Below are 12,792 nucleotides of genomic sequence, written 5' to 3'. Positions count from 1 at the left end.
CAGGTGTTTCTGTCCATCCTTCCACTGTGAGAAGACAACTCAGCGCTATGGGTCTGAAAGGATGTGTCGCTGTCAAGATAACCTCACTGAGAAAAGGAGACGGACACATCAAACAAAGAAGCTGAACAATGGACTGACCACCCCAGAGTCCAGACCTCAACATCACTGAATGTGTTTGATTACTGCAGTAAATGATCAACCAACTTCTAAGACTGAACTTTGGAGGTGTGTCTGCAGATTTCTTTGAGTAACTGAAAGTGAGTCTCCTGTAAAGAATGGAAGCTGTAATAAAGGTAAAGAGAGACGCACTCAACACTCAAACAGTTAGATTACAGATAGACACTGAGATTAGATTTAGTTGTTGGGGCTTCTGGGTAATTTTCTGTAATGTTTCCTGCTTTTTTCCTGATGCTGAAAAATGAATAACTGGCTCTTTTGACTGTAGACTAAATAAATGAATGGTGGTCTCTGACTTTTGGACTTGCATGTTTTTCTGTGTAGTCATATAGTCTCTCTCTCTCTCTCTCTCTCTCTCTCTCTCTCTCTCTCTCTGTCTCTCCCTCTCCCTCCCTCTCTGTCAGGTTAGTGATTCCCTCTGTATCGTTTGTCACTTCAAAGCATTCTTTGACGTGTTTCGTCTCTCTGTAATCTTGAAATCTCAGAACTGCTCTCAAGGTCTGAGAGGAGCTGCTGCCTGAGACATGAGTCTGAATGGAGCTGCAAGATCAGCTGTGCTAACATGCTAACAGGAGAAGAGATCAGATACAGCAGAGCTCAGCAGCCTTCAGCTGAGAACTGAAGGAGGAAAATTCATCGTTCAGTGTCACAGACTTTAAACAGGAGCTGTATTTTTATCATGGAGCAATAAAATTAACAAGGATTTTAAAAAGTGGTCAGTAAAAAAAACGCCACAGTTAGAAACTGGAACGTCTAAGTCTGTCCTCTTATGGATGTTTTAACTCATTTACAGTTAGCAAATCCACAAGTAATTGGCCGGGGTGCCCAGACTTTTGCATATGACTACACTGTCATAAGGAAATTTTAACAACAAAACCCTTCTGCACATTTTAATGCACATCTACTGTATATTTGCAACATATATAATACCATATATAGATATATTTTCTTTATATATTATTATTATTATTATATATATATATATATATATACACATATACATATATATATATATATATATATACACATATGCATTTGTCCACTAATTATTTCTATATATATCTATATATTATTTATCTATACATCTATATGTATTTCCTCTAATTTTATTGTATTTCTCTGTTTAACATATAGAGAAAAAATAAAATCTAAAACATGCCATAACTTTTGCTCAGGCCACATTTTATCTTTTATTTTACCCCAGTATGTCACCAAATAAATTCAGTAAATAAACAGTAATTGTGCATTAAAACATGTAGATGTATGTTTTCTGTAGAGGATGTAAACTTATATACACTAAGAAAGTCAAGAAAAACAATTTAACCAGGGGTGCCCAAACTTTTGCATGCAGCTGTATATGCACATAATTGCTGCACTTACTAAAAAAGGTTGCACTTTTTAGAAACAAGCATGGTGCACAAATTGTATATGTAAAAACCATTACAATAAGGTAATAAAATCAACAGGTAATTAGCAAATAAATAAATAAATAAATGGGAAATTAATTTACATTTTTTTTGCAATTTCATAACACTTTAGGTGATCCATACAAGACACTCATTATTTTAATATACATAATATACATAAGATTTTTTTTTGGTATTATTTATAGGTTTACGATATTTCAGTATAAAAATGTTGCATTTAAAAGCAGATTTTCAAGTTTGTTCTTATGATAAGATTAAATTAGTTGAATGTTCCTGAATATAATCTGTACTGGAGAAACAGCAAATTGCATCTTTCAGAGAAAAGGATCCGTTTCGTTGCAGCACTCATGTTTCTATGCGAGCCGGCGTGATTGCATACAAGGATGGGATAACGGCACTTTAAAGGACATCGAAATTGACCAATAGGAGTGTTCACTTCATGAATTAGTAAGTAGTTTAGTAGCCGGCAGCCAATGAGAGGCCGCCGGGGGGCGTGGCCGAGTGAATGTATTAAAATGACGGAGAAGAAAACTGACTGTTGAGTTTGTGTATGCGGAGGCTGTGGGAATTTCGGCCAGAATAACAACAAACACAAGAAGTTCATGTTACTCGTTTGTCCCCCCCGTCTTCCAAAAACGCCTAAACTTTCTCACTTTTTCCTTGTGGTCGTCTTCATGTCAAACATTTGGCGTTTGGGAGCTATTCTGGCTGTTCGCAGGATGGTGTTAGCTAGCAGGGTAGCAGGCTAACGGGCTAGCTGCGCCTGAAAGACTGTCCTTAACCGTTAGCCTAGCTTAGCTTAGCTTAGCTTAGTCTGGCTGGCTACCTACCCTTCCTGCCGTCAGGCTGCAACCAAGGCCAGCCTGCTGAATAATTTAAGAGGTGAGTGAAGGATTTTCTTTCTCTTTTTGCCCGCGACAAACAACAGGCTAACATACCGGAGTCCGTGAAGACGAGGCTGAAGTCTGCTACTTATTCGCCAGCTTCTTGTTCGAATTTTCCCGTTCCACCTTAAATGGTGCAGCAGTTACATTCTGGCGCCCGACATTTAAGGTGGAACGGAAAAATTGGAGCAAGAAGCTGGCGAATAGGAAGCCGACTTGAGACTCGTTTTGTGAAGTGAGTTAACGAAGCGCCTACCTACCCACAATATGCTTCAAATTTAAAAATATTATCGAAAAAGAGACTAAATAGTGACTCAGATCTTATCCTGAGTAGATCTCCAAAACTGTCAGAAGTGTAAACCTGTGTGTTCGTGAAGGATCCACGTTGTTTGGGAGTTGACGAGCAGAAGAAGAGTGGAGTGGCTTGGCTCAGTTTACACACCTAAAAAGATGGTTTTTCAAGGCTTATTTACTGAAGGCAGTGGTTCTGTATAGAACCATTTAGTTTTTTGCATGGTGTGTGGTTCTTCAGATTGATGGAGAATGTGTTTTGTATGTATATATAGCACTAAAAAGTCTTCTCAACGCTTGACATCGTAACGTTAGCTAACAATAACGGAAAGCATTTTGTTGCAATATAGGACCGTTTTCACGAAGGTTCTGTAGTGAACAATATACAACACGTTCTCCATCAGTCTAAAGAACTATTTCACCATGCGAAGAGCCATTTAAGCATGAAATGGCTGTATATAAAACCATAGAACCCTAGAATCTGTAGAATCCTTGAATAACCATCTATTTACAGAGTGTATCAGAACCATTCTCCATCAATCTGAGGAACCATTTCACTATGCAAAGAACTATATAAAACCATAGAATCCTAGAATATGTGTAACCCTAGAAGAACCATCTTCGAGTGTAGCAGAACTCTTTTTGGTACTGTATAGAACCATTTTTAGGTTCTATACAGTAAGGTTTTATAGTGAGCCATACACAACACATTCTCCATCAATCTGAAGAACCATTTCACTCATGGTTCTGTAAATAACCACTGTCTTTAATGAAGAACCATCTTTTTGTCTGTACTACTGGGGCTGTTAAGTAACGCCCCAGCTACTGACATGAATTAGTAAGCGCACTGACTTGTTTGTGTCTACCTTTGTCATCCTCTTAGCAGGCTTGATAACTTCGGATAAAGCTCTGTAACTTTCTGATCAAGCCAGCCACTTAAATCTAGAACAGTGTTTTCCTGGTTTCCAGTTGTTCTTCTGCAGCTCATGCACAATTTAGTGTTTTTCTGCTCCGACACACTTGATTCAGTCCTTTAGGTTCTTGCCAAAAGCCCTCCAATGAGTATTCAGGTGGTGAGTTGGATTTGAAGTAACCCAATATTTCAGTCACAGTCCTGTTTTTACAGCTTCTCAGGGTGCGCTGATTTCAATACAGCACTGAAGAATCAAATAAATGAGCTCAAGCTTTTTATTGCATTTTATATTATTTACATCAAGGGTGGGGAAAGGTAAGGGGTAGGGGAAGGAAGGACAGTGACATACACTTTCAGAAAACCACAAATCAGAAATAAAACAGTGACAATACATAAACAAGTACACAACTGAACAACATTATGTAATTGAATTGGAAACTAAAACTCTTGAATGGTCATATAAATTCTCCCAGTTTCTTATTGTTGCCTGTTTTGCCTTGTTAAGCTTTGCTGTAATATATTCCATATGAACTATATTTTGAAAACTAGATTTCCAGAGGAAGGTTTTCTTGGTAGCTGTAAAAACTGCCATCACCATCCTTCACTGAATCAAAGAAAACTGAAGAGCTGAGTCATCGTTTGAAAGACATAAATATGGCGACTATGGAATAATGAGATCAAGTATTTTAGATAATATATCTGCTGTAGAGGTCTATGTATCTGCTACTTCAGAGCATTCCCAGAACGTATTGCTGTTGTCAGAACAAAACGTCATATCTCTAAAATAATAACTTTACTTTTATTGTAAATCAATGGAACCAGACTTTTTTCCAAGGCATTTGGGCCGTTTCTTTGGGTCCATTCATCATTAAATTTATACACAATGTAAAGGCCTCAGGTATTTTCAAATTATGTCAGTGACTGAAAAGTGCCAAAAATCGGGATGCGAGGTTTTTTCCCGACAGCAGCAACTAAAAACTAGAAATATGTTTTATTTGATATCCCCTTAAGGCGTCTCCCATTTACCATCTGCCGAGGAAACCACTGTCAGAAATTAAAAGTAGGGGTCAGGGTGCATCCTAGCATAGTTGCTAGATGGGGTGGGGCTTATGCTAAGGACACACCCATGCTCAGATAATGGGCCTTTTTTTTGGTATTTTGTTAGGGCAGTGCAGCAGACGTTACAAATATCCTGTTTGAGAAATTTGGACTATATGAACCGAACCGATATGTGTAGAATATAATTGGAGCCCTGAGGTCCATTTATAACATCTCTTAATGTTCAGAAATCCGTCGTAATTCATTTTTACATGACCATTTTCTAACCTCTGTTGATCCCTTAGGATTATATGGGCTGTTCTTGTTACTGTGCCTTTAAGACTGATGTATGTAAATGACCATAGTTCTGATTGGCTGTCCTGTATTGAACCTTGTTTAAAAAAACAAAAACAAAAACAAAACAAATAAAAACCCCAAAACAATCCAGGCTGAAGCGCTCCATATAACTTCAGTGTGAATGGCTGGGGCTAAGTTACTGTAGGCTGAATAGGCAGGCATGTAGGTAGATAGATAGATATTTATTGATTGATTGATTGTTCCCGAAGGGGAGATACACAAACCTGCATACATTGGGTAGAAATAAAAAAATACAAAAAATGTATTGATTTTTGTGCCATAAAACGAAACAGGCTTAGTTTGCAAATATAAGTTGGACTGGATAATGAACGGTCTGGTTTGAAAACTATGTTTACATACTGCGTCTTACTGTTTTATTACAGGTTAATAAATGGCCTCTTTAACACGCAAAGTACCGGAAAGCTTTACCAAAAACTGTACTGAACCTGAAAATATAGACTGGGAAACACCCACATGTGCAGTACAGTAGAACTGATATAGATCACCTTGCCTGGCACGGATTCATTATCACTTTTTGCATAGGAAAAAAAACAGAATGTAAAAATCTGTAAACATTCTGTCTCAGTTCAGCGAGATCATGATGTCTTTACCATGCAGTTTAATGTAAACTTACACGCATATGATGCGATACAGGCCTTGCTACATTTGTAGCTGCAGATCTGTGTCGTACCCGGATGTCGAAAACAGCCTGAGCCAAGTCTGTCTGATAGTGTTGTGTAATTTAAAGCTCTGTCAGGGTTCGTTCTGGCAGGTAGAGCTCTCTCAGCTGGCCTGAAGCCTATCTGCCTGTAGTTTGCATGGATAAGTTGCGCAGGATGAAGTGCAGGAATGTGTGGTTGTTGGGATTTTACCAAACGGCCCTTTCCATCATCTGTGATTAGCCTCATATGGGCTTGTCTGCCGACTCCAAAGGTTTAACAAATGAAACTGAATTATTTTTGTAATCGTTCAAGGAACCGTAACCTGAAAACATCTGTTCTGTTCTTATTTTGTTTTGCTTGTATCTCCTGGCAGCTGCCATTGCCAAGACACCTTGCTTGAACTTGCTGCAGGTTGTTGCCGCTGCAGTGGGAATCTTGGGTTTGTGCGAGTTTGATGCAGCTTCCCAGTGCTGGGTGATATATCTAGATCAATATCTGTATCCATATTTGTGTTTTACAGGTATATTGATTTTTTTTTTTGTCATTGGCAGTACTTCTAGATAAAAGTACCTGCTGACGTTTTGCTGATGCTTCAGATTCTTTTGGAAGAACAGTTTGAAATACATAAAAGCTAAAATAATTTCCTTTGTTTACATGTAGTTTATGTCTGCTTAATGACAACGCGCAAGGTTCCTTTGGTGTTTTTAAAGGGCCCATATCTTCGATTTTGTTTGTATTTTGTTCTTTTTTTCTCCTTAAAGTCTTCTTATAACGTTTATCTGCCAAAAACAGATGTACTTTATTTTAACATGACCATTTTCCAACTTATCACTGTTAAACATGCTGTTTTTGCTACTGTACGCTCTTAAAAAAGATGGTTGTTTAGTAAAGAAAGTGTTCCATTATAGAAGCATGAACACTCAAAGAACGCTTTGCACAATTAAAGCGCTCTTTGCATTGTGAAAGGGTTCTTCAGATTGATGGAAAATGTGTTTCATAATGTTCTATATTGAACATTTTTGAATGGTACTATATGGCACCCAACAGGGTTTTTCTGTTGTTACATGCTTGGCATTGTAGCAGTAGAGGAACCCTTTTGGGTGCTGTATAGAACCCTTTTCAAAAAAGTCAAGTGGCCACTCAGCTAAAATGTTCAGTATTGGAATTCCTGTAAGTCCTGATCTGTTCAATAAAGCCAGTATCTGTGCCGACACCGTTACTATATATTGCTATATATTACTATATATCAGTGAGCCCCCAGTTTTACGCTGGTGAAAAAGGTCTACACACTTAAAATGGATGATTCTTCTAGGGTTCTTTAGTAAAGAAAATGGTTCTATGTTGCATCTTGTTTAGAAAGCAGGGCTGAAACATGTCAGTAGGCAGAGCTTAACTCTTGTAGGCTGATTTAGCACATATGTGCAAACAGGTTTTTTGTGACCTCTAAAAACGGTGAATTCAACGCAGCCTGATTTTAAAGGCTAGTTTTTATATGTAGAATGTATGACTGGGGAGTGAAAGGTACGTTTTGAAACTGTAAAAGTTGTTTATATTAGTCAGGCTCAATCCCATTTCTTATCTTTACCCCTACCCCTTGTTTTCGAGTGTCCCCTTGCATTTTGGAACTGAGTTATGGGGATACTGGTTGAAATCCTTATAACTCAAAAGTTTAGCAACCTCGCTGCTGGGCTTTAGTTACATTTAGGGCATCATATGCCTTCAATAAGGGGGACGATTATTTATCACCACCCACCCCTAATTCTTCAGTGATATGAAGCTGTCAGCTATTCGCCAGCTTCTTGTATGAATCTTCACATTGCACCTTAAATAGTGCAGCAGCTGTGATGCCTGATGCATCAGAACTTAACTGCTAGCTACCGAGACATCAGCATACCACTATCAATTTTTATGTCTGTTATGAAGAAAAGGGCCATAATACATTGAAACGACATTAAACGAAGATAATACAATGATTATCGTAATTTTTTTTAGTAGAAAATACTCACACTTTTGGGTTTCTTTGGTCGCTTGCGTAGCCATCTCTGTTTGGAGTGTGCCTCTGAAAAACCTCGATTTGGAGGGCCATGTAGCTCTGACACTTATCCCTACCTCTCTATCTCAACAAGAATCAGGACACCCTACCCATATCAAGAACGCGCAAAGGGGTAGGGCTACAAGGAGGCGAAGGGTGAAGGGGTGAAATTGGATTGGGCCTTAAATATCGTCTGATACCAAGATGTGAAGATGTGTACTTGTATACTTTTCCTCATTTCTGACAGTCTGTATATTTGTGTCTCCAGGTTTTCCGATGGTGGCAAGCGTGAAATAAGGGACATCATGCTACGCTGAGCTTGTTTAGGAGTACGAGGACGTCGCTATGCCGCTGTTTGTCGCCTGGCTGTCTCCGTTGTGGATGTAGAGCGTCTTTCTGCCATGCCACTTTTTGGCCCTCCGTGATTCTGTGTTGATGGCACTGATCCCTCACTGGAGTTTTTATTCCAGCTGCTGTTTTATTTTATTTCCTTTTTTTGGCGCCTGAAGCATCAACAATGAATGTATGCGTCGCTGCAAATTTGGCCGGATACTTGTGAATTGGATTTTCCAAGGAGGAGGAATTTGACAGGAAGCGCCGCCAGGACTGGCCGTAATTATTATTGTTGTTATTAATATTATTTTAAACAAACTGTTAACACGTAGAGGATCATGGCTTCAGTGTGGAAGAGACTTCAGCGCGTGGGAAAACATGCGTCCAAATTCCAGTTTGTGGCCTCCTATCAAGAACTCATGGTGGAATGTACAAAGAAGTGGTGAGTTCGTGTCTATTTTCGTTCAGAGCTCATCGTTCTCACGTGCCCTTTGCAGTCCTGTAGATGTAGTGTAACGTGTGTGTGACTCTGCTGGAAGCCCAGCGCGCTGTGGAATGCTGAGTTGGCCTGTGACGTGTGTGTGTTGACAGTGATTATTCAGCTCTGCTGTAGTGCGGACTTGCCCGTGTATCGTACAGGGAGGAGCCAGGAAGATGGGAGAAACATGAACTGAACTTTACATCATGATAACTTCTGCTCTCAGGGTAGTAATGATGTTATTGTGTAGTAGTAGTAGTAGTAATGATTCATTTACGGTTATGACATTTAGCAGACACTGTTATCCAGAGTGACTGACAAATGTGCTTTCTAGAAGTGCTAGATTAGTGTTCACTGAAGTGCTTCACAAACCGTTGGGTCTTCAGTCAGCATTTGAAGGCAGTGAGGGGCTCTGCTGTTCAGACAGCGAGTGTAAGTTCGTTCCACCACCTGGTTGCCAGGAATGTGAAGAACACTGATGCTTGTCTTCTATGCAGCAACAACAATTGCAGCGAATACAATTCATAATAGTAATTATTAGAAGTGTAATGATTCACCCTTTTCGCGATTTGGTTCAGTTCTCTGCTTCTGCACCACGAATTGATTTGTATCATGGTTCCGGAAATTGTAACCTCTGTTATACCTCGTATAACAGAATACACAGGAGCTAAATGCCGGATGTGCAACTACAAACCAAAAGTTATTTTAGAAATAATGATTAAGCTAAAAATGAAAAAAGTTATAATTCAAAAAGACTTCTTAATTTTTTTTTGAAAGTCACCCTTTTGCAAAATTGTCGCATATCCAAGGAAAAAAAGACTAAAATATAGGCCCATGTAAACGTCAACAAGTACAAAACAACAAGTGGAATAAAAAATGTAAACATCATGAGCTAGAGCAGTTGTACCCATCATCGACTATAAGGAAAAAAAAAAAAAACATTTCATGCACATAGGCTGTCGAACCCCGGGTGTCGAATTTCTGTTTCAGCTTAGAACTCTTACACCACAAATGATTAATAAAATTGTTTTTTACACATCATTTTCTGAACTACAAAAGAAGAAAAAGTTGTAATTTTGACTAAGAAACTGAATTGAATTTGGACTTCGATCGAAATCTGATTAGATACCGTTTGTTCCATGTTTGACCAGTTAGGTTTGTCAAATTTCAGTGGCCACTCGGCTAGAATGTTACTGATCTGTTTAATAAAGCCAGTTTCTGTGCCGACACTGTTACTGTATATGGGCTCAGTGAGCCCCCAGTTTGACGCTGGTGAAAAAAGGTCCTGATGTCTACACACCTTAAAAATTATGATTCTTCTAGGGTTCTTTAGTAAAGAAATGGTTCTATATAGAACGTATTTGAAAAGTGTTCTACATAGCACCAAAAAGGGTTGGTCTATTGTAACAAGCCTGACATTGTAACAATAGCAGAACCCTTTTGGACATTTTTGAACAGGTCTCAATATAGAACCATCTACAGCACGTTCTTCTTCAATCTGAAGAACCATTTCACCACGCAAAGAACCATTTAAGAATGCAGATGGTTCTTTGAGTGTTCGTGGTTCTATATAGGCTCATTTTCTTTTTACTAAAGAACCCTTGAAGAACCATTTTTTTAAGAGTGTCCTGTCAACTTCAATGTGATGACGTAACAGTAACCATAATATGATAAAATCCATGTCATCCATGACGAGGCAGGAGGGCTCAGTGCCTGAACATGGGAATACGCTGTAGATCAGACGGCATCATTAAGATGGAGGCCATCAAGGAAATCACAGAGACTGTAGAAGAGTGTCTAGATAGCTGTGGATCAGGAGGGGAGAAGTGAGGACAGCGAGTGCTACTCGGACACGTTCTGTGGTCATTTCAGCCCTGTCTGGGTCGCCTTGGCTGGGCTGGGCTGTCTGATGCTGAAACGCCTGAAACGCCCAGTGAGCCCGGGTTATGTCATTGATGATGTGCCTAAGTGCATCAGATGTGGCGCCACAGTAATATAAGTACAATGATGCATAATGATATCTGAATCATATTGTATCAGCACATTATTGCTTCAAAAAAAAACAATCTTGGCATCGGACAGATGGTGGTGAACGAAAGTTGCTGATGTCCACAGACCTCACGGTCCATATCGTAGAGCAAAAACATCCATTTCATGGAGAAGTTTAAGCCTTTTTTTGGTGTTGCTATTTTTTCCCTTCATTCTTCCTCACCTGTTTTGAAAGCGTGCCTGTGTGTGATGCGGTTTCTCTCTCTGCTTCAGTGAATTTCTCTCATCTTCCAGATTTCAGCACTACAGAGAAACAGAGGTTTGGCTTGGCACGGCTTCAGTTGAGTCAGATTTCAGTAACAAACATGCACTGTTGTGTATCACTTCAGAGTGCCAACACATACGCACACGCCCAGATCAGAGAAGATGACCCAAGGGTTTTCGAAGGCATGTGTTCAGTTGAGTACAGTTCCCCCAGGACACACACTCACACACACATGCCTGAGGTGCTCCAGATGTGTGTGTAGGGGATGGAATGAGAGGAATGTGGCGATGTCTGTTGCTTTGGGGTGCTGGGGGAGGAAGAGGAATGTGAGGAAAGACTGTTTGTCTCCATCTTAATCTGCAGTCTAGATGTCAAGACGTGAATTATGGGCGATACCGGTTTTAAGAAGTTCAAATATTGTTCCAGTATCGGCTGATTATAGTTTTACATGGTCAAGAGTTAAATGGCCCCCAACAGAGTTGGCGTCCTGACTCAGTAATGCTCCATCTTTCAACTTCAACAAGAAAATTTTACTTTGTAAAACTGTAAATAATGTACATGTTGCAGCATGGGGGCGGAGCTTCCCAGCATTCTTAGTGGCTTTACTGGTTTCTGTTACTTGCCTCTTATTTTTCTTATTTTCATTATTTTAGTGTCACTGTCCAGCTAAAGGTCATTAAGGCACATCATTTATGAAAACTTTTAACTTGGTGCTCTGACATGTTTAGAGGGCAGTGCAAATGATGCTAGTTCTAATGTTTTTAGCATGTATGCTAGCAGAAACTTTTTTGGCTTATGTTTTCACTGTCAAGAAAAAATGCAGCTTTACTTGACTCTGTAGTTCTGTGTAATTGTAGATGATTGAGTATGCATAGCTAAGTTAACTAGTAAATAACTCAGTTTAGCCACTTTAGGCTTGTACTTTAATAGTTGCATACAATTATTTATATGATACACTTCGTCAGCTAAAGTTTCTTGATCATGACAACTGTAGTTTTTGTGACTTTTTTGTGTTCGTTTATTCAGTTTACTCCGTAGTGCTGTGAAGTAAACAGTTACCGCCAGTGTAGCAGTCTGTATAGTTCAGGGGTCGGCAACATGTGGCTCTGTTACTGCCCTGTTGCAGCTCCACAGCAGAATTAGGTTTTTAGGTAAAAATAAAATAATCCTCTATAAACTTTAAAATAAAGCTCTGCTGATCATTCTAACACAGTTTTAACACTAAATTGTCTTAAACACTGGAGTTAATGTAGAACTGCTAATGCACCAGCTTTTACCCTGGTGGTGTGCAGACTGCTGGTCACCATAACAACTTAAGCAACAATCTCACCTAGCTAGTAGCTAATAAAAGAAGGAAAAGAGAAAGATTGTCAAACACTAAAAAGTCACAAAGCTTTAGTCAGTTTCTCATTCGAATTTTACTGTTCCACCTTCAATGGTGATGCAGTTACATACGTGTAAGGTGGAGCAGGAGATTGAAGCTGGTGAATGAGAAGCTGATTTCGGCCTCACAAAAAGTCGAATGTTGAGAGACATTTTACAAGAAACTATTCTACTTATGAGGAAAATGTTTCCTTCTGGAGATGTGAGAAGTGGCTATAGCTGAGCTGAAGCTTAAAGCAGAGCGAAGTAAATCTGGGTTTTCGTTCATATTATATTTTTTAGCCTGTGATAGCACATTAGCACATACTGAGACATATTTATAGCCCAGATGGTAAAACAGACATAAAATGTTGTGCCTCCCAAGGTGGATTTTTGTTGGAAGGACAAATTGGCTCTTTTTAACATTTGGGTTGTTGACCCTTGTTATAGAGATAGAGGAAAGTGTAAAATCACAAACCAGACATTCTCTTCATGTTAGAGGAGTTTACGATTTATCACTGACTTTTTTATCTGTTCTGTTATAGAGCGATACAGCTGGGAGGAACTGTCTGCTGAAAGGCAAC

General features: G+C 39.2%; 1 protein-coding gene across 3 annotated transcripts in view; it reads left to right on the top strand.

Moving 5' to 3' along the window:
• The first annotated feature begins 2,063 nt into the window (after nt 1-2,063).
• The window catches only part of ehbp1 (EH domain binding protein 1), a 233,217-nt gene continuing 222,488 nt past the window's right edge, over nt 2,064-12,792 (top strand). For 2 of the 3 annotated variants that reach the window (XM_036594170.1, XM_036594169.1), the window contains exons 1-2: nt 2,064-2,486; nt 8,050-8,556. In XM_036594170.1, the coding sequence (XP_036450063.1) occupies nt 8,453-8,556 (104 nt within the window). In that variant the 5' untranslated portion in view covers nt 2,064-2,486; nt 8,050-8,452. The remainder of the gene's footprint in view (nt 2,487-8,049; nt 8,557-12,792) is intronic. The other variant, XM_036594171.1, reaches the window with a different exon arrangement.

This window comes from Colossoma macropomum, unplaced genomic scaffold (assembly GCF_904425465.1).
Source record: "Colossoma macropomum unplaced genomic scaffold, Colossoma_macropomum, whole genome shotgun sequence".
NCBI classification, from domain to species: Eukaryota; Metazoa; Chordata; class Actinopteri; order Characiformes; family Serrasalmidae; genus Colossoma; species Colossoma macropomum.
This window is presented reverse-complemented; position numbering and strand designations above follow the sequence as displayed.